Source organism: Podarcis pityusensis (assembly GCF_964106645.2).
Source record: "Podarcis pityusensis genome assembly, chromosome: 15".
Lineage (NCBI taxonomy): Eukaryota > Metazoa > Chordata > Lepidosauria > Squamata > Lacertidae > Podarcis > Podarcis pityusensis.
In genome coordinates this window covers 41912040-41932490 of record NC_138040.1, presented here as the reverse complement: position 1 = coordinate 41932490, position 20451 = coordinate 41912040, and the positions used below count along the sequence as shown (strand labels likewise).

The 20451-nt window shown below is 43.9% G+C and overlaps 1 protein-coding gene across 1 annotated transcript in view; it reads left to right on the top strand.

Annotated features, from left to right (window-relative positions):
• DOCK5 (dedicator of cytokinesis 5) overlaps positions 1-20451 on the top strand; it is a 148170-nt gene that overhangs the window by 66281 nt on the left and 61438 nt on the right. Inside the window, exons 10-24 of the mRNA XM_080982316.1 lie at positions 1463-1592; positions 2246-2318; positions 4007-4149; positions 4345-4470; positions 5546-5670; positions 6406-6504; positions 7898-7970; positions 9140-9243; positions 9774-9960; positions 10910-11007; positions 12031-12120; positions 13225-13325; positions 15087-15221; positions 16948-17059; positions 19388-19458. Coding sequence (XP_080838442.1) covers positions 1463-1592; positions 2246-2318; positions 4007-4149; positions 4345-4470; positions 5546-5670; positions 6406-6504; positions 7898-7970; positions 9140-9243; positions 9774-9960; positions 10910-11007; positions 12031-12120; positions 13225-13325; positions 15087-15221; positions 16948-17059; positions 19388-19458 — 1667 coding nt within the window. The remainder of the gene's footprint in view (positions 1-1462; positions 1593-2245; positions 2319-4006; positions 4150-4344; positions 4471-5545; positions 5671-6405; positions 6505-7897; positions 7971-9139; positions 9244-9773; positions 9961-10909; positions 11008-12030; positions 12121-13224; positions 13326-15086; positions 15222-16947; positions 17060-19387; positions 19459-20451) is intronic.

The following is a 20451-nucleotide window of genomic DNA, read 5'->3' as shown; positions in this document are numbered from 1 at the left end:
ACGGAAGCTCTAAGCAGTGAGAGGTCTTTTATGCAGCCTGATTTTATATGCATTGGTTTCCAGTCTTGGATCATCAATCTCAAAACTAGAAATAACTCTGCTGTACTTCCCTGTCAGTGGCAGGTTTGCATTAGATGGAAATATGATGTCATCATTTAGTGGTGGAATGGTTAATTATTGGCTCTCGCTTCCTGGCAAGTAGTAGAGAAGTTTTCTTCCTTTATTAACTTTTCTTTTTGGTGTTGTTACTCTATAGAGTACCAGGTACACTGATAACACTATATCAATTTATTTTCATTAGGACTGCAGTGTTGTGGCAATTTATTCATGCAGATGGATCCATTAAAACACTTTCAGCTTTTTAGAAAGGCCCCCAAATTTTTCTTTTTGGAAATTAGTTTTAATGTAAGTAGTTAATATGCAGTGGCAGCATTCCTTCCTCTGTGGTTGAGAGAAGAAGGGATGCCTCTTCTAAGACAAGGAGGCTTCAATGTCTGTGCCCATCATATGAAAACAAAGGAGATGTGTTTTCCCATTGCATTTTTCTCATATGTACATTTGTGCAAATTTTACTTATTTATTTACGTATTTTATATTCTGTACCTTCAACATAGAGCTACACCCCCAGTATGGCTAGTAAGAAACAAAAGTACAATTTGTAAGTAACCAACCAACCAACCAACCAACCAACCAAAAAGCTTACAAACTAACACAGCAATTTAGAATGACAAACTAAAACAGCAACAGCTGACTTAAATAGATGGTGAAAATCCAAAGTCAAAGGAATGTTTATGTTAGCTGTTCTTAAAATCTGAGAAAACAGAATATTTTCCCCCCTGGTGCCTAAACGATAGTAATGAAGTATGTAGGCAGGCCTCCTTGAGGAGTGCATTCCAAGGGTGAGGGGCTACCACAGAAAAGGCTCTTGCTCTCCAGAGACCACTTCAGAGAAAGACAATAACAATCTCAGTGCATTAGCAGATTGGTATGGTAGAAGGTGGTCTAACAAATATCTGGGCACCATGTATTCAGAAAGCATTACCAGAGATGTCTAGTAAACCAGATCATTAGTTAGGTGTCAACTGAGGGTATTTGGTGAACCAACACGACAGTGATGGGGGATTGAGGATTGGAATGATCATTCTGTGGTATTATGGCAGTGGACAAAGTGGTAGTGTACTTCTTGATTTTGTGGGAAATGTATTGTTATGATTTGTTTTGATATTAAATATGTGGTTGTTGTTTTTAGAAATACAAATTCCAGGCAAGCAAAAACACTCCAGGGCTTTTGGGGGGTGTGGCTCAGGAGGGTATGTGGCTGGAGGAGAGTCCTATTCCTGTTCTGGGATTTTTGATGGTTGACTGCCAAGGTCATGTTCCTTTCCGCCCTCTCACTCACAAACTAGTCTGAGGTGATTTTGACTGTCTTTTCCTTCTGTAATGACTTGTGTTGCCCTTTTAGGACCTCAGCAGTTCTGATCTGATACGGCCTCGAATCAGCTTGGTGTGTCAGATTGTGAGAGTAGGCCACATGGAGCTCAAAGAGGGCAAGAAACACACCTGTGGACTCCGGAGACCCTTTGGAGTGGCAGGTAAGACTTAGTCAAACACTACCTTGTACTGCCTCTGATAGTTGAGTTTAAAATGGCCATCATCACTAGTAGTCACTAATAACCTTAAACTTCATGAATTTGGCTAATCCTCTTCTAAAACCATCCACGTTGATGACCATCACAACCTCTTGTGGGAGTGAATTCCATTATTTAAGGGTCAGGATCAAAACGATATAAACAGATAAGTTACCGCACGCCTTCTTTCATTACAGATACACCCGCATGCTCCATTCCATGCCTTCTCAACTTGTAACAACTTGCCATAGCCAGTAAGTCACTCCCATAACCACATATTCTGGCTCGCCTGGAATGGGACAACACCCACCAAACAATCACTTTCGCTGTCCCAGGCAGGCAACAAAAGTTGACTTCTGTAGACTCTGGTCACCCATTATATGTGGCTACTTGTGGTCCAGGCCTGCTGTACAGTTAGCCTTTCTAATTCAAGTTGCTTTTACTCACCTCCAATATTTTGGCTGATGGCAATTGTTGTCCCAAACAGCTGGAGGGCAGTAGGTTGGGAAAAGCTGGTTAAATGGCTTGACATAAAATAATCTTATATGGTTAGTGAGTTCTTCATTGAAGCCCCTTTATTATGGTGATGTAATTGGCTAACTTCTGTCTTATCCTAGTGATGGACGTTACTGACATCATCCATGGAAAGGTGGATGATGAAGAGAAGCAACATTTTATTCCCTTTCAGCAGTAAGTATTGGGGAAAAGTTCTGAAAGCAACATTTTGTGGAGATTCATTGTTTGTGTTTGCATTCAGTAGATCTGTGCACATTTAAAGGCACCATAATTACTTTGCTGGATCAGACCAATGGCTCACCTAGTCTTGCATCCCTCTCCCTTCAGTGACCAGCCTGAGAAGCCCACAAACAGGGCAAGGAGACAATAACTTTCTCTTATTGCTTGTTTACCTGCAGCTTGCATGCACAGGTACACTTTCTTTGAACACAGGATCCACAGGCAGAGTTGGCATCATTTTATGCAGAATTTCTGCTAACATTGACAAATGTGTATTGCTTCTGCATTTTAACTTGCAGGCTATATATAGATGGCCTTGATTAAAAGTTAGCATTTCAATAGAATAAAATGGCTGGCAACCCTCTTTGTACTTTGAAAAGTATTTCAGAAATCGGTAATCAAACAAATGGCTTTCCTGGCTGTGGTTTCAAGAGGCAGGCACTCAACCATATTCAGTCTTACTATAATTATTGCTTTCATCATTACTATCTGCTCCAGAGTTGAACACAGTAAAGCATCGTGAATAAAATAACTCAAATGTTGCAATTAGTTTATGTGTATAACAGAGTTTTCTCCTAGAATAGACCAAACATGCTTGGTAAAAACATCAACTTTGGGGTCCAGCACAGACAAAACTATGAGCCACTCTTAGTCTTGAAGAAATTGGGTTTAAGGTATGAGTTATGAATCAAAGTTAAGTGGAGAACATGTTCGTTGCTGGCATGGCAGAAGCCAGTGGCAAAAAACCCTTTAAGTGTGGGCTAAGCTGAAGGGGGAAACCCTCTTGTGGGAAGAGGGAGATGATTCTATAGCTGATTCCAATCTCTTAAAATAGGAATGGAGAACTTGTGGCCCTCCAAATGTTGTTGGACTATAACTCTCACCAGTTCTGACCGTGATTGTGCTGACTGCTAGGGCTGATGGGAGTTGGAATCCAACAGCACCTGAAACCTCTGCTGTTTTGTGTGTGCCAGCTTATTGTGTGTGTAAGTCTGAAGTTCTGTTGAAAAGACTTTGGACCTGTCCCATCTGTTTCCATATAGATCAGTTGAAAGGAAAAGAGGAAGAGGAAACCCTGCTAATGACTTTTAACTTTTGGCCAAGGATCTTCACTGAATTTGCATTGCGTATAGATTTAGAAAAGCGCCAAGGTCCCAGGGCATGGTTAGCCCCCACAAGAGCACCTTTCTGCCTCTCCTCCATGAGTAGCTAGCACATTTGCAAAGCTAAGCAGGGTCCAATATGGTTTCAAATTAGATGAGAGACCATGTGTTGAGATTCCTGCTCTGCAGCGGGTTGCACTGGCTGGCCCTCAGGGTCCCTTCCAACTCTACAACTCTGTGATAGACTCCACCGACTTTGAGGGTGGAGGCCAAAAGGAAAAGGTGGACAGTGTGCTGGGGGCCACCATTGTTTGATGAGTGGGGTGGGAGTGGCATTCTGCTCCCTCAGCTGATGAGAGGGCGCTGGGTGCATGCGTGTGAGAGCATTGGTGGCGACACCCACACCTGGCATGCGGCCCCCAGACATTCTACCAAAAGTGATTGTGGCAAAGGAAAAAAACGTTAACAACCCCCTGCCCCAAAGAGTCCTGTGCTTGGAAGCAGCTGGAAGTTAACTTCTGTTTCCCATCCCATTCTCAGGATTGCCATGGAAACATACATCAGACAGCGGCAGTTAATCATGGCACCTTTAATAACCTCTCATGTGATTGGAGAGAATGAGCCTCTCACGTCTGTCTTCAACAAAGTCATTGCTGGCAAGGAAGTGAATCACAAAGGGCAAGGTACACAAAAGAAGTGAAAATGGGTTGTTGTTTTTAAGCACAAAGAATGGGATGGGACCTGTGTATTATTTTTACTATTTCCCCCCACCTCATGCAATGAAAGTAAGGATTTTTAAAAATTATTTTTATCCAGTCTGCTCAGATTGCAACCTTCCCCAATGGTATTTATATGTTAATGTTTCTTTTCTTCCATAGGCCTCTGGGTTTCTCTGAAACTGCTGCCTGGTGATTTAGCTCAGGTTCAGAAGGACTTTTCTCATCTCATTGACAGATCTACGGCTGTGGCCCGCAAAATGGGATTCCCAGAGATTATATTGCCTGGTGTGTGTAGTTCCATGTTAATGGTGATAGCTTCCAAGAAAACAGAGCAGTCATGGAATAAGAGGATCAATTAACATGGCAGTGGAAGGGAATCTGTGCACCCCCATATATTGTTTCTTTATTTATTTAAGCCTCAGAGTGGCTCACAATAATAAAATACACAATACTGTGCACAAAATTTATAAAATTCAAAATTTTACAAAATGTTGTTGGACTCCAACTCCAGTCAGCTCCAACCAGCATGGCTATTGCTTGATGATGATGGAAATTGCAGCTGTTTTCTGGCTAAACATTAGGAAGAACTTTCTGACACTGGAATGGACTACCTCAGAAAGTGGGGGAGATAGGAGGTTTTTAAACAAAGGTTGGGTGTCTATCTGTCAGGGATTCCTCAGCTGTGATTCCTGCATTGTAGGGGGATTGGACCTCCAAGTCTATGATTGCATGAATATCTGGAAGGCCACAGGCTCCCCATTCTACAGATAGGATAAAATAACTGGTTACAAAGGGTAGGAAGAAATTGACAGTTTCTTGCCCCCACGTTCCACAGTACTATATCCATCATGGGTAGCCAAACGGCCCCATTGCCTTGTGGACTACCTGCTGGGAGCCACATGCCAGTTATGGGTGAGTCAGAGCCGAAAGTGGGCACAGCATTGGATGTGATGCTTGCATTTGTACAGTAGAATACATTCCACCCAGAGGCTCCTAGTCACCTGGCCTCTATCCGGACAAACAGGTCATAGTATAAGAGTTCAAAGTCACATTACGATCAGGCAAAGACGCTTGCAGAGAGTGCAGAGCAGGGCTTGGGAGGGGTGTGTCTTGGAGAGAGTCATGAGGGCCAGACAGAGTGGCCTAGAGGGCCGCATTCAGCTTCTAAGCCTGAGGTTCCCTGCCCATGATAGACATGGTCATGTGGGGGCAGGGCATTTTATCTGGTTTCTAAAAGTGTAACCATGGGCAGATGCCCTCCAGACAAGAAGAATCATTTGCTGTTGAATTGCACATATCAGGCTTTGTTCTAACTTCCAACCTGGACAAATAAACTTTACTATAGCCTTGGTGGTTGCAGGTGAAGTTCGGAATGATATCTATGTGACCCTGATGCATGGGGAATTTGACAAAGGGAAGAAGAAGACCCCCAAGAATGTCGAGGTCACTATGTCTGTTCATGATGAAGATGGCAATCTCTTAGAGGTAGGAAGTGGCTTGGTAGGTGGTAGGCAGAATCATAATTAAAACCTGTACTATTTCCCCCCCTAATCAGCTGTGAAGAATGATTAAATAAGAGGCTTTTGCCTGTGGAAGGTTTGCCCACTAGGAAGCTACCTTATGCCATTGGTCCATCTATGTCACTAGTGTCTCCCATGACTGATAGTGACTCTTCAGGGTTCCAGGCAGAAGAGTCTCTCCTAGTCCTAACTGGTGATTGAACTTGAGACCTTCTGCATGAAAGCAGGTGCTCTGCCACTGAGCTACAGCCTTTCCCCAGTAGAAAATACAGTTTCAAACAGTGTGTAATTAACTTACGGGATTTGCTGCTATGAGATGTGGTGATGGTCGCTACAAGAAAGGATTAAACAAATTCATAGATTCAGTCTTGTCAACTGAATCAGGGATGGGAAATTTGTGGTGCTGGGACTCCAACTTCAATCAGCCCCAACCAGCATGGACAATGGTCAGGTATTATGGGAGTTGTAGTTCAAAACACGTGGCGCACAGAAAAAGCTGGTGCCAAGGCTTCCATCACTTCTTCATGGTATGTTTAGGGCCCTTCACTGTCCCTGAAGCATTTCACCTGTCTGTGCAAATCATCTGCATGTAGTGAAGAGTTTCCTTCTATCCAGGGTTAAAAATGGTCATTCCTTTCAAAGATTGTCACGTTCTTTGATTTGGTTCTGCTTTTTAATTTGTTTCTCGTGTCATCCAAAGAAAGCTATCCATCCAGGTGCTGGTTATGAAGGTATCTCTGAATACAAATCAGTGGTCTACTACCAAGTCAAGCAGCCTTGCTGGTATGAAACTGTCAAGGTGAGATTGTGCACCATTGCTAGAGTTCTTTTCCGTGAGCTGCAAGCTTGTAATTCACTGCTAAAAATGAATTCCATTCCCTGTGTGTGGTCCTTTGGGTAGCCAAATTGGCACCACCTAGTCATAAGAGAAAGGCATGGGCAGGCTTGGGAAGCCACAAGCTTTGCAGCAGTAAATGCTGGGTTGGTGGGGTAGAGCCAGGAGTCACCCTCAAGACATTGGTAGGCAGATATACCAGCAGGAGTGCCACATTGGCTACAATGGCCAGTGTGGCACTCTGCAATCCACAGAGCCTTTCCTGACTCAGACCCACCTAGCTGAGCTGCAGCAAGGCCAGCATCAGAAGGTTGACTTTGTATCCCAGAAAAGAAAATGGCTGGCCAGCTAGAACTCAGAACAGGAGCACTCAAGGCAGCAATGATTTGTGGCAGGTATTGCCCGTACCACCTAGAAATCCCAAGTATGAAAGAAGTCTAAAAGTGACATTTGTATATTTTGTCTTCAGAGTGGGGAATATGGTGTGTAAATCCCAATAGTTAAGATTCTTAAAGAGCGGGTGTCACTTGCACACCAACTAAAAAGCTGACACGTTGTGTTCAACATATAAGTAAAACCTGTTGTGGTCTGCCCCGTGGTAAGAGGCCAGCACAGAGCGGAAGCTATATAACCCAAGGCATACATGGGACTGAAGAGGAAGCTGTGAGTTCTGATTCTTTTTAACTCAATTGAATGAATTGTGGATGGGGAGACCCAGCCGGATGGGCAGGGTATAAATAATACATTATTATTATTATTATTATTATTATTATTATTATTATTATTAAAATTCATATTATACTCTGGGCTGGCCATTCTTGACTAAAAGCAGAATGCAGATTCTGAACGTGAATAAAACATCTTGCCAAGGAAACTTAAACTCAATCTTTATACACATTTCAAGACTTAGAATTTGCATAATGTGTTTTAAAATCATAAAGTGTTTATGTTTAAGATGGAAATAACAGAACAACCCCCCCCCCTTAAAATCATATTTATTTCCATTGATGTCTAAAATATTTTGTAATGGTGTAATGGAAGAAAAAGCTAATCCTAGATGGCGTTACAGAGACTGTGATTAATGATGTGATTTTGGCCAAGTAAACTAGGCTACATTATATCTTACTTAAAAACATATGGGTAGGGGGTTTCAATCAGCAATAAATTGCTAGTTTTGTGGAATCCTCCTGTCAATCTTGTTGGGTATTCCCAAATACCCTAAGGTGGGGGTCACAATGAATGGGAAGGTTTGCAGGTGGAATCAGTAAATCCTTTTAATGGACAGAGGAATCCCATATTTTTTCTGTAAACTTGGTTTCTGATGTGCATATTTTATAACGAGCTGTCTTTCATGCAGGTGTCCATAGAAATAAAAGAGGTCAGCCGCTACCACTTAAGGTTTACATTTCGTCACCGATCATCACAGGAATGTGAGTACTTGGGAGACGAGCAGCTGCCTGTCTCTCTGGCATGCCAGCTTGCCCCCGCGATTGAGGGGGCCAGCGCTACGCAACATGCTCATGTCACACGTGCATGCCCAGCGATGTGCTCACGTTATGTGTTCTGGCCATGCAACGCGCCACACAGCTTGCATGCATGACGTGAGCGTGTCACGCAGCATGCACGAGTGACCCGGACACGTCACACGGTAGGTGCGAGTGATGTGCACATATCGCCACACAGTATTGAGGGGGCCCGGCCCCTCCTTGAAAATGTTGGTGGTCCCTTGCCCGCCCCATGGCACCCCTGCTGTCTCTTAAACACAGAAGGGTAAAAATGTCCCTTGAACCCATTGAGGTGGGTGTAAAAGAAAGAAGTGGCTTGCAGTGTGCACACTGTAACGGGGAACTAGCATGTGGAATAGGGCTGGTCAGCCTTTTTCTGATGCCTCCCCTTTCCAAATCAGGAAGGATTTAACATAACTTTTATCTGAGGTGGGTGGGTGTGAAATTTTTCAGGTTTATGGCAGGGTGGCCCACCCTAAGCAGTGATGACTTCATGGATTAAAAAAAACACCACTCCTGGGGGGTAATTCCCCAATATGCCCTGATTGATGGGGCACTTAGGAGAAGAAAATGGTAACTGGGCCACCAAGGTGGGAACTTTTGCCATCATTGCTGCTGCTAAAGGTATCTTTCCCCTCACCCATATTGGTGGTTAATTTTACGACCTCTTTTTGAAATCATTAAAATTGCCTAAAAATTGCCATCCTCCGCTGCCCCAGAAAAAAACGGATGAAATGTTAATTGTTTCAACTCAATATAAACGTTGAGATGGTTATTACTGTAATGATTATCACTGGAATTGGCATGATTCGGGGTGGGGGGATTGCACAGAAAAGTCCTTATTTAATTTATTTATTTTACTGTGTTGATATACCACGTTTTTCTCCAAGGAGCTCAAGATGCTGCTCCCATTTAATCCCCACGATAACCCTGTGAAATAGGTTAGGCTGAGAGGAAGGTCACCCAGTGAGCTTCATGACTGAGGGGATTTGAGCCTGGGTGTCCCAGGTCAGTCCAGCACTTGCAGTGGCTTCTGGGTGTACTTCAACTGAGACCAGCAAGCAATACGTTCTCCTTCCTTCCTTCTGCTTCAGCGCGAGATAAATCAGAAAAAGCTTTTGGAATGGCTTTTGTGAAGCTGATGAATGCGGACGGTACCACTCTGCAGGATGGCAGACATAACTTAATAGTCTACAAGGTACTCCTTTCTTTTTCTTTTTTAAACCTCGGTGATATTGGTGAACCTGTCAGAATTTCTTCCTGACACAGTGGCTCTGTCCAGACAACACACTAACCCATAGTTTAGTGTGACAAGAATGAGCTGTGGTGAACCCTGGGCTCGTGTGCTTCTTCCTTCTCAGATGTGGATTTGAAGAGGGCACTGGAAGGGCTTGATTTAGATTAATCACAGATTAACATTTCATCTAAACCCTGAACTTTGACCCCTGTTAACATGGCTGGTTTCAAGGAAAGAGTAATCAAGATGACGCAATAGGTTTGGACATGACAAACTACGGTTTATCTAAGCTGAGAGGAAGTCTATGGTGGGGAGAGGCTACGGTCATTCCTATAACACTAACCTATGGTTTAGCATGATGTTCAAATCCAGCCAGTTTTCTCCTGCCCTAACTAGCTCACCAATGTATAGGAAGAAAGAATAGAATCTGGATGGTTTGCAGTTTACAGCAGTATAGATGTCTGAAGTTATATTTTCTATGTTATTCGTAGGGTGAAAACAAGAAAATGGAAGATGCTAAGTTTTACCTAACGTTGCCTGGCACCAAAGTGGAGATGGAGGACAGAGATGGTCTTCCAGCCAAACATCATGTAGCCAACTTTACCCCAACCAAAGACAGCACCAAGGATAGCTTTCAGATTGCAACTCTCATCTGCTCTACAAAGCTGACACAGAATGGTATGTTTGACTGCTGGTACAATCCAAGCTTTCCTGCCTTAGCCAAGGTTACACTGGCCTAAGTTCTTCAGCCTAGCTGAACCTGAGGTATGGTAGTGTAAACCCCTCAGTCCGGGATCAGTTGGCATACCTTAAGTTGGTGTAATTCACACCAGCACACGTTCTGGGGGATGGGATGCCAGGAGTGTTTTATGCCTATTCCAAATCCCTTTCAGCTCAGCCACGTGATCTAGCAATCCAGTGGAATTTAAGTAGATGAAGAGGGTGGTGCAAGTCAAATTCCTCCTGAATAGAATTTGGAATAAGCATAAATTACACTGGTGTAAATTATGCTGGCTTTCTGTAGTAGGACTGCTCTGTTACTTTGCTTTTTTCCACTTGTGGGGAGGAGTAAAAAAATCACAAACACTTGCAGTGCACTGAAGATTTCCCCCAACTTTGGGAAATGTGCTTGACCTTCCTACTGGCTTCTGAAACTTTGCCTGGCAGTGCCCATTTGCTTCCATGCCCATCTTCACAGCCCTTAAGGATTAGAAACTTGCTTTTCAAAATAACTGAAGCTGTGATTTACAGGATGCTGAAAACTGGCTCGGTAGGGCTTACTTCTGTGTAAACAAGTGTAGAATTGTGCTGTAATTTTCAAATTTCCCCACCAGCACTTTCTAACAAAGCTGATCAAACACATCAAATCTGCCATCATGTGGTTGCTGCCAGTTCAGCAAATGAGCAGGGAGGCAGGCAGAGCAAACTAAGGTTGAAACAGGATGCCAAAGAGTATGCAGCCAAGGTGCTGCGTTCTCTAGAACTGCAGAGAAGTTGTTTTTCATATCGTTTGATGCCAGAAATAAAACATTGCTTCCATATTTGTCTTGTACTGTGACCACTAAAGGAAATGAGCTGCGTTGCTTATAGTGATCTTACTCCCCCACCCTCATTTTGCCCTTGCCAGTTGACCTACTGGGGTTGCTGAATTGGCGTTCAAACTCCCAAAACATAGGACACAACTTGAAGAAGCTGATGGAGGTGGAAGGAGGAGAAATCGTCAAGGTAAAACAAAATTGAGCATACAGGCTTGCAAACAATTTGTGCATGCATCTATCTTATCATCCGGAGAGTTTCATTGGAACAGAATGTCTGCTTAAATTTTGTTCTCATTGATGTGCTGGATCAGGGAGCTGATAATTTTAAAGAGCTGACCTAGATAGCATCAGGCAAGATTTCGAAGAAGTTGAGGTGAGCAACTCACCAGATTATCTGTCATAGTGTTGCTACAGCAGCAGCACAGTTAGCATGGTTAGTGTCCATATTATGTTTTATACTGTTTTCATCTATCAGCATATCTGCACTATACATTTAAAGCACTACAGTACCTCTTTAACAGCCGTTGGTGTCCACTAAACTATCCTGGGAATTGTCGTTCATTAAGGATGTTTGGCATTGTTAGAAAACTCATATTCCACTCACAGAGTAGCAACTGTCAGAGGGATTTAACAGTCAATCCCTTATCCCAGTCAACTCTGGGAATTGTAGCTCTATTAGGAAAATAGGGGTTTCCTAACAAATTTCAGAAACCATAACAAGTTCCCAGGATTTTCAGGCAGGAGTAGGCATGGATGTTTAAAGTGGTATAATTGAACTTTAAAGGCATAGTGCAGATGAGGCCTATGTGTCTTTTTGCAATTTTATAATCAAATCATCCAGTTTTGTGCAGTGTTGAGAGAAACAAATACTCAACTGCCCAACTACGAATTTTTCAATTTTTTAAAATATCTGTTTGCAGGGCTGAAATACAGAATTGTGGGGTAGACTTAACACTTCATGCTGAGGACCAGCTTCAAACCTACAGCAGTAGATTTGCCCTAGATTTGCCCATTTCTTCCAGCATGCTTGAATAGTGCCCCTCCCTGTTTGCAGAAGGAGGGACTCTGGCAATGAACCATTTCCTGTCATGCTAATTTGTATGACTTTGAGTAACTCTGTTGCTAAAAGACCTGTAGATAAAAGGGAATGGAGCTATAACACAACAGCCTTATTAATTACAACCCATTTCTGTTTCTCCTCTATCTCTAGTTCTTACAAGATACACTTGATGCACTTTTCAGCATAATGATGGAGATGTCTGACAATGAAACCTATGACTTCCTTGTTTTTGATGCACTAGTAAGTTGTTCTGACCATTTATCCCTCCTTAGCTCTTCATTAACTCTGTCACCAAAAAGAAAGTTGGTTGCAATTCCAGATCAGGCTGGTTACAGTTTCTTCCCAGACAGGCTGATGTGTAAACAACAGCCCCCAAATGGAGAGTTGCTGCTGCTGCTGCTTATTTTTAGAGTGTGGGTAGTCTCTGGCCTGTGGGACAGGCTTGGCCCAGCAGCCTTTCCCATTTAAGCCCACCAGGCCATTTTGGACAGTCCCCAATAACCAGGGCTTCAAAGCTCAGCTTCACCTGACATCATAGTAACTTTCGGTGATTGACAAGTGGGCAGGGCTTCCGATCTGTCAAATTCGGCTCACCTGGGATGGCCCAAAGGCTGGGAGGGATTCCCCACCCCTGTTTTACATAACGGAACAGCCTTTATTTCCAGTAAGATTTGGATTCAGGTTCCTGAGTCTCTTCTCCTTCTAAAACAAATATTTGAGAGACTTTTATGGCAGCTTTTATGGTTTCAAGCTTCAGGAAGTTGTTGCTGAGCGGGTGAATTTATTATAAGAATTAATGAGGAAGATAACCAGTAGCTCAGGGTTGTAAATTGTTTTCAGCTGGTGCTTATTGCATAAGCCTGTATGCCCAACAGAATTATTAGGAGTTAAATACTTTTTAAAAGGAGATTCCTAGTCCTCATGATCGTGACTGGGAAAAAAGAAGAATTGATCACCTGTTCTAAAATGCTCCCATTTTCTGCAGAGAAGCTTAAATGTGTGGACTGTTCTTAGAATCTGTGAATCCTGAGAGAGAAATGACAAGGTCACCACATGTGATGGCGAATACGGGCATTGTTCAAACTGTTGCCAGAGTTAAAGTCAAACTCACAGAATTGTAGAGTTGGAAGGGACCTCAGGGGTAATATAGCCTAACACACTGCAATGCAGGAATCACTGCTAAAGAATCCTTGACAGGTGTTTAAAAACCTTCCTTTTAGGAAGGTTGGCAGTCCCTCCTGTTGTTCCTTCTTTAGCTGCAAAAGCGCAACATGGTTGAAAACTGAAAACAAAAGTCCAACCAGGTCATGCTGTTTACATCCTGCATATTTCCTCTTTAAATAGGTATTTATTATTTCACTGATTGGAGACATCAAATTCCAGCATTTTAACCCAGTACTCGAAACTTACATTTACAAACACTTCAGTGCCACCTTGGCCTATGTGTAAGTATACACTTTTGTTACACTGCTGACTTGTGCATTTTTGCCATGAGATGACTTATTACATGCTTGTCACTTGGTTCAGTTGTGTGGTTTTTCTCTGCTCTTGACACGTTAAGGTAGCAAGAGTTCTGCTTAAAAATAGTCCCTAATGTATAACACAGCATAGTGAGCCTTTATTTGGAAGAAGAGGGTTATGAATTTCAACCTCATGTGTTAGTACATTCAGTGGGGGTGGGGGCTATAATTGCATTTAGCCTACTGGAGGCAGGTGGAAATTCTTGACACCATCTGCACTGTACTTGTATATCAGTATCATACCACTTGAAACAACCATAACTTCCACCAAAGAATCTTGGGAAGTATAGTTTTAGGGTGCTGAGAGTTCTTAGGGGACCCCCTATTCCTCTCATAGAGCTACAGCTGCCAGAGTGGTTTAACAATCAATTTCTCTTCCCAGGGAATCTTAGGAATTGTAGCTCTGTGGAACAGAGGGAGCTCCTAACAACTCTCTTAGCAAACTACACTTAGCAGCATTCTTTTCTGAAAGCCATGGCCGTTTAAAATGGCATGATACTACTTTAATTGTATATTGGAGTTGGGTCCTTGATATGAAGGAAATGGCTTGGGAACCTCAATATTTATTTGTTCAGTTGTTCGCCACCTTCCCTTCTGGACAACCTTTGAAGAGTCCCATGCCGGTGATGAGCAGGGGTAGAGGTGAAACTGGGCAGAGGAGTAAACATAGGATAGTCCTCTGCACCAGGTGGAAGGATGTTCCTGAACCACATCTCCCATCAGCTCCAGAAATCATGGCCAATTCCAAAGAGAATGGATGTTGCAGTTCAGCAACACTGGGAGGACCAAAGGTTTCCCACACCTCTTCACACACATCCCTCTCTAGCCTTCATCCAGACAAGCAAAAGGCATTATTAGAGTTCAAAGTCACATTTAAGTCAGGTGGGGGGGGGTGTAAAGTAGGGGTAAGTGAGAGCCACATTCAGTCCCTAAGCCTAAGGATTCCTACCCCTGGCCTATTGGTTCCCGCTCACAGGAACAGCCTATGAGTCTTCATGGCCCTAGTCCATGGACAGTGGGGGGTAGGACACTGGTATATGTGGCCCCACTCATGCTTTCTACATGCAGTTTTAATCATGTTGGGAATATAATGACTAAATAAGGCTACTTACTCAGCAGCTTAGCAATACTAGTTCTATTCAGAATAGACCAATTGAAGTTAATGGTCAAGACTTAGCTTCATTAACCTCAGTGGGTCTGTTCTGAGTAGGAATGGCGTTGGACACAACCCAGGGCCTGAAGACACCTGATGCAACAATATTGCTGGCACTAAGCTAGTCTCTGTGGGAATGGAAGGCCACGTGAAACTCTCACACTCACTTGCCACCTGGAGGCTGATGGGGAAGAATGGGGATTTGCAATGCAGTTCCCCAACCAATGTGTACAAAAATGTATATATTAGCAGTAAGTGCACATGGAGATGCCTTTATCAGTGGAAATGCAATGCAATTTGCATTTTATTACAGGGGAACGTTTGCAGAATTGTATTTATGAGGAAAAAGTGCATTGCAATGACTGGACATTGTCATGGGGACTTCTTTTTTTTTTTTTAAGGTCTGCACAAATTAGTGCAGAAATGTAGAGAACTGAATTTAAGAAATTTTTTTTTGGGGGGGGAGAAACCTAAACTGACAGATCTGTCCATCCTTACATAGCCCCCCACTTACTTATTTTCTCTTGCCTCAGAAAACTTACCAAGGTTCTAAACTATTATGTCGGAAATGCGGATGACTCCAGCAAGACAGAATTGCTCTTTGCCGCTCTAAAAGCCTTGAAGTACCTGTTCCGGTTCATAGTTCAATCGCGAGTCCTGTACCTAGGGTAAGCAATGGCTGGAAAGGTAAAGGTAAAAGTACCCCTGACCGTTAGGTCCAGTCGCAGACGACTCTGGGGTTGTGGCACTCATCTCGCTTTACAGGCCGAGGGAGCAGGCATTTGTCCGCAGACAGCTTCCAGGTCATGTGGCCAGCATGACTAAGCCACTTCCGGCAAACCAGAGCAGCGCATGGAAACACCGTTTACCTTCCCGCCGGAGCTGTACCTATTTATCTACTTGCACGTTTTGGCATGCTTTCGAACTGCTAGGTTGGCAGGAGCAGGGACCGAGCAATGGGAGCTCACCCCGTCGCAGGAATTCAAACTGCAACCTTCCTATCGGCAAGCCCTAGGCTCAGTGGTTTAGACCACAGCACCACCCATGTCCCTTAATGACTGGAAAACATGGGCATGATTTGTGCTTCTCCAGTTCAGCTACTACTATTTACTTATTCATAAATGTGTGCTCCACCTTTCCTCCAAGGAGCTTGAGGTGGAATAATGGATCTTCCGCTCCCCATTTTATCCTCACAACAACCTTGTGAGTGGTCTGGGCTGTGTGATTGTGGTGGGCAGGCCATGCATGCTCAGCCCCTGTGTGCTTGCTCAGTCCTGAGGTGTCAAATACGTAAATCAGCTGTGCCTGCCCTTCTCTTCAAAAGGAGAGTGCGGTGTGTGTGTGTGTGTGTGTGTGTGTGTGTGTGTGTGTGTAGTGTTGGAACAGCATCTTAGCTAAGCCTAGCTATGCTGTGCTTTACTTGCTTGTAACCTGTGGACCCAAGTGGGGGTGCTGCACTGACCTCATCACTAAAACGTTTTTAAAAAAAACAAACCATCATGGTGCCACTTCCAATTCTGAGTCCAAGGGGGAGAGTCAATATAATTGCTACAACACGCTGACTCTCTGTGCACCTAGGCATGTTATTAGCCTCTCTGTAATTATTAGGATCTTATTATCCTGTTACTATTTGGATTCTGTTATTGCCTTCAGTTAGGATGACTGCATACCATTCAAAATGGCTGCTTGTTACCTCTGCAAGCTTAGCATCCCCAACCCAGCTTAATAAAAAATAAATAAGTTACACAGCCATGAGGCCTGCTAACCTAAAAAAAAAAAAAAAAAAAAAAGGTTCTCGGCCATCAAACATCTATTTCAGGCTCATGATTTTATTCTGAGCATATAAAGTCATAGTTGCTGAAGAACCAAGTTGCTTGGTGTATATACTCTATTTGCCTTTATTAATCAAGAAATGTAATCATTCCAAGAGGTTCTATGTTTTAATGTTCAAGGAACAGCACACAGTGATTTCTTTCTGGAACAACACAGCTGGGCTTATAGGAATTCCCCATGTTATTTATGCATAATTTATTTCCAGAGAATCATTGCCATATTTCAGGAAAGCCCAATTGTGTTCAAAGTCAAGTGAGTGGAAATAAGAAGCTCTTTGCTTCAAACCAACACTAAATATAGAATCATATTTTTCTACTTCCCTCTTGTGCTTCTCTTAGGCTGTAATCCTAATTAACAGCTAACAGCACAGTGTGTGGTTTGCCTGTTTACTCAGAAGTAAATCCTGTGGTGTTCAGTGGGGCTTACTGTCATGTAAGGTTGCATAGGTCTGCAGCCTAAAAGCACATAATGTATAGAAAGAGACACTTTTGTTGTAATGTTATTTTTTAACTATAATCAGCAATTGAATAATTAGGGCAATTTTCTTTCTCTCTCTTTTAGGTTTTACGGGAAAAGTGAAGATGGAGATGAGTTTAACAATGCCATCCGCAAGTTGTTCCTCTCTTTTAACATCCTCATGGACAGGCCTCTTGAGGAGGCTGTCAAGATCAAGGTTAGCCTGAGTCTGTTGCCATTATCTGAAACGGACGTGGCTTCAGTTACAAGGGCTTCTTTGTTCCTGCAGTCCAGGAGTGGCTCACCTGTGGCCATCCCAGTGTTGCTGAACTACAACTCCCATCAGCCCCAGCCAGCATGGCGCATGGACAATCATGATGGGAGTTGTAGTCCAACAAAATCTGGATGGCCACAGGTTAGTGACCCCTGCTGTATTCTGATTAAGTTTATCTCCCCCCTCCCCTCTATTTTGAAATCATGTTTATTTATTTTTTCAATTTACATCCCACTCTGTTGCAAGACGCAATGGCAGATTGTATCAAACATATTGTCATGGGCTCAGGGGCTGAGCCACAGGGGAAGGAGGAGATGGAGAGCAAAGGGGAACAATCTGAGGGGAGCTCAGGAGGGTATGCCAGTGATCAGAGAGATTCCATGAGTCTCTCCAGCGAATCAGAGGATTCCCAGAAGGGGGCCCCCAGAGGCAGGGCAAGGGGGGCCAGTGGGGAGTCTCCAAGCGGCAGCTGGAAATCAGGGGTAGCTTCCCCACCAGAGCGCAGCGGGGGGGGGAAGAATCCCAAGGATTAAAACAAGAGCCTCCTGCAGGAGGAGAGAGTGAGGCTGGACTGACCACGCCTCCGTCAGAGAGTGGAGGGGCGGAGGGAAGAGCAGGTCCGGCCAGCCTCCCTGAAGGAGAAAGCAGTGAGGGGAGCAGTGTAGCCGTTAGGAGGAAAGTAGGCGGCTGGGAGCGCGCGCCAAGTTCAAATGTGGAGGCGCGCGGGCCAGCAGAAAACCCGGATTGGGAGCCAGGTCCTAAAGCCCGCCGGAAGGGTGGGGAGGAGTCAGAAGAATCCGCCTCTGAAGAAAGTAGGAAGGAGGTAACCCCAGAGGACAGGAGGACCCGGAGGAGAAAGGAGCAGAAGCAGGAGAGGAAGAGGTGGAGCAAAGCTCGGGTCTTGAACTGGTGTAGGGGAGGGGAGGAGTCAGACGGAGCTTCGCCGGTCTAAGGACTCAGACGTAGCGCTGCGCGCCATGGATGTCAAAACAACAATGAACCACAATAAAGACTTTTGTTTATAAAGAGCAACTGGCGTTGGTCCTCTGTGAGCTAGGACCTGAGGCAGCGCTGACACATATGATGTTCGATTATCAGTGAATTTGCACTATACAGATCATTATGACTACTTTACTAAAGAAAACTGAACAAAAAGGCTGTTTTTCAGCTGGTAGCAGAAGCTATACACTGTTGGCACCAGTCTAAGTAACCCACATATTTATTTTCCATTTGGAACCACCAGCATGGCCTCTCCAGCAGATTGTCATGGGTAGAGGCATTTCTGTACATAAACAAGTCCCAAACTGTTTAGGGCTTTTATAGGTAAAGATCTGATTCAGTTTATCAAGTGGCATTGCTTGTGGAGCCAAAATGGAGCCATATTCACACAGGACAGGGAAGATAGCAGCAGCTTCTGAATAAATGTGACATTTCCTGAAGTTTAAGGAAATAAAAACTTAAGGGGTACTCCCCCCCCCCAAAAAAGCCAGCCTTGGCAGTACTGAACATGCTGAGTGCCCATGGAATACTAACTGATCGATGAAAAAGGGGGAAAACTAGAAACTGGGTAGAAGGGGTAATGGAATTGCATTCCTGGAAACAAGGTAAGAGAAGGGGAACTGAGTGGAATGTCTGGAAAGGACGATGAGTTATATTGTGTAGGCAGGCTATTTCTTGGTTCACACTGAGGAACGATTTTTAAATGCTTCCTGGGATAATAGTGAGAGCTGCCCATGGAAATCAAATGGAGGCAGCCACAGTTTTGGTGCTTCTGGGATGAGGCACCAATGTGCCGCTGCTGCTTTAGCCAAAATGACACCATCTCTACACAAGAGAGAAGGCATCAGCAAGGCCCCAAACAGCTGAATGAGAACTGAGCATGCTCACTTCTCAGAATGCTGGCAGACACTTGTTGGGAGCACATTTGCAGAGCTGTCTTTGCTTGCCCACAAATGACATCAGAGGCATAGGGAAAACTGCCTTGTGGTCCACATTAAGACCTGGAGAATGGGAAAGAGGTGTAGCTCAGGGTTAGAGCATCTGCTTTGCATGAAGAAGGCTCCAGGTTTTGTCCCTGGCGTCTGCAGGTAGGACTCGGGGAAAGGGGCCGGTCTGAAACCCTGGAGAGCCATTGCCAGTCTGTGTAGGTAAGACTGATCAAGATAGATCAATGGTCAGACTCAGTTTAGGGCAGCTTCCTGTGTTCCTGTGTCTAGTTTTTAGAGTGAAGGGGTTAACTTTCTTTCCCCACTTCCTTCTTGTATCTTGCAGGGTGCTGCCTTGAAGTATTTACCAAACATCATCAATGATGTGAAACTGGTATTTGATCCTGTTGAACTCAGGTAGCTATAAAACATTTTCTTTTCCTCTTTTCCTCTTCCTGCTGTAGGCCAGACAAGATGGATTAGTAGTTGCAGATGGACAAAGTGATAGCCATGCATTATAGGATATATATATTTTTTTAAAAAAATCTATTGGATGGAAAATCCACCAAAGTTGTCAAGAGACTTTCTAAAAACCAATGAGTGTGTGTGTTGATGAAGCAATTTTTGGCCCTGTTCTGTTGTTAATGAGCCCTTATAGGATTGACTTCATAGCACTCTGTAGCTGGAATTATGCAGGATAGAATTCTCATGGGGATTTGCCTTCAGACACACCTGCTGATGGTGAACACATGTGGTGAGTGGCAATGGGAGAGTTAAAATGGTGCCCCTGAGAAGGAAGAGATATCCTCATATTTGCGGTGGAAGGATGCAGGCTTGCAAAAGCACAAGAAATGTTTTAAAAGACATGTCCGGTCCCCCCATGTTTTAGTAAATTAGTAAGGAATCCTCTGTCAGCATCGCCCTTGAGCCAGTGTCACCAACTGGACTCATCCACTTCAGCCCCGACTGGGCTAGGCAAGCTGGGTAGCACTTCCAGAGACCACCTTCTGCACAGGAATGGGTCAAAGTGCTGTGGACTCACAGCTTAGAGTTGTGAGCACCGGATTCACTTCCACAAGAAGACAGTCGTCACACAGCAGAGTATAGCAAAGTCTAGCAGAGCATATAAACGACTCGGAGAGCAGCTCTGTAGAATATCTTCTTTATTCTATAACTACAACTGTAATACACAACTATATACAGAGCTAAATGAGGTCTAAGCATAAAAGAATGCTGAACCGCACTGAGTGCCTGCAGCTGCTCTTAGCAGCAACCTTATCTATACACACGATCTCTCTCTAACACTCAGTCTCTCTCTCTCCAACACACTGACTGACTGACTGACTGATGTTAGGCTGGAGCGGAATAAGTAGAGAGAAGAACACTGCCCCTCCTCTCTGGAAAATCACC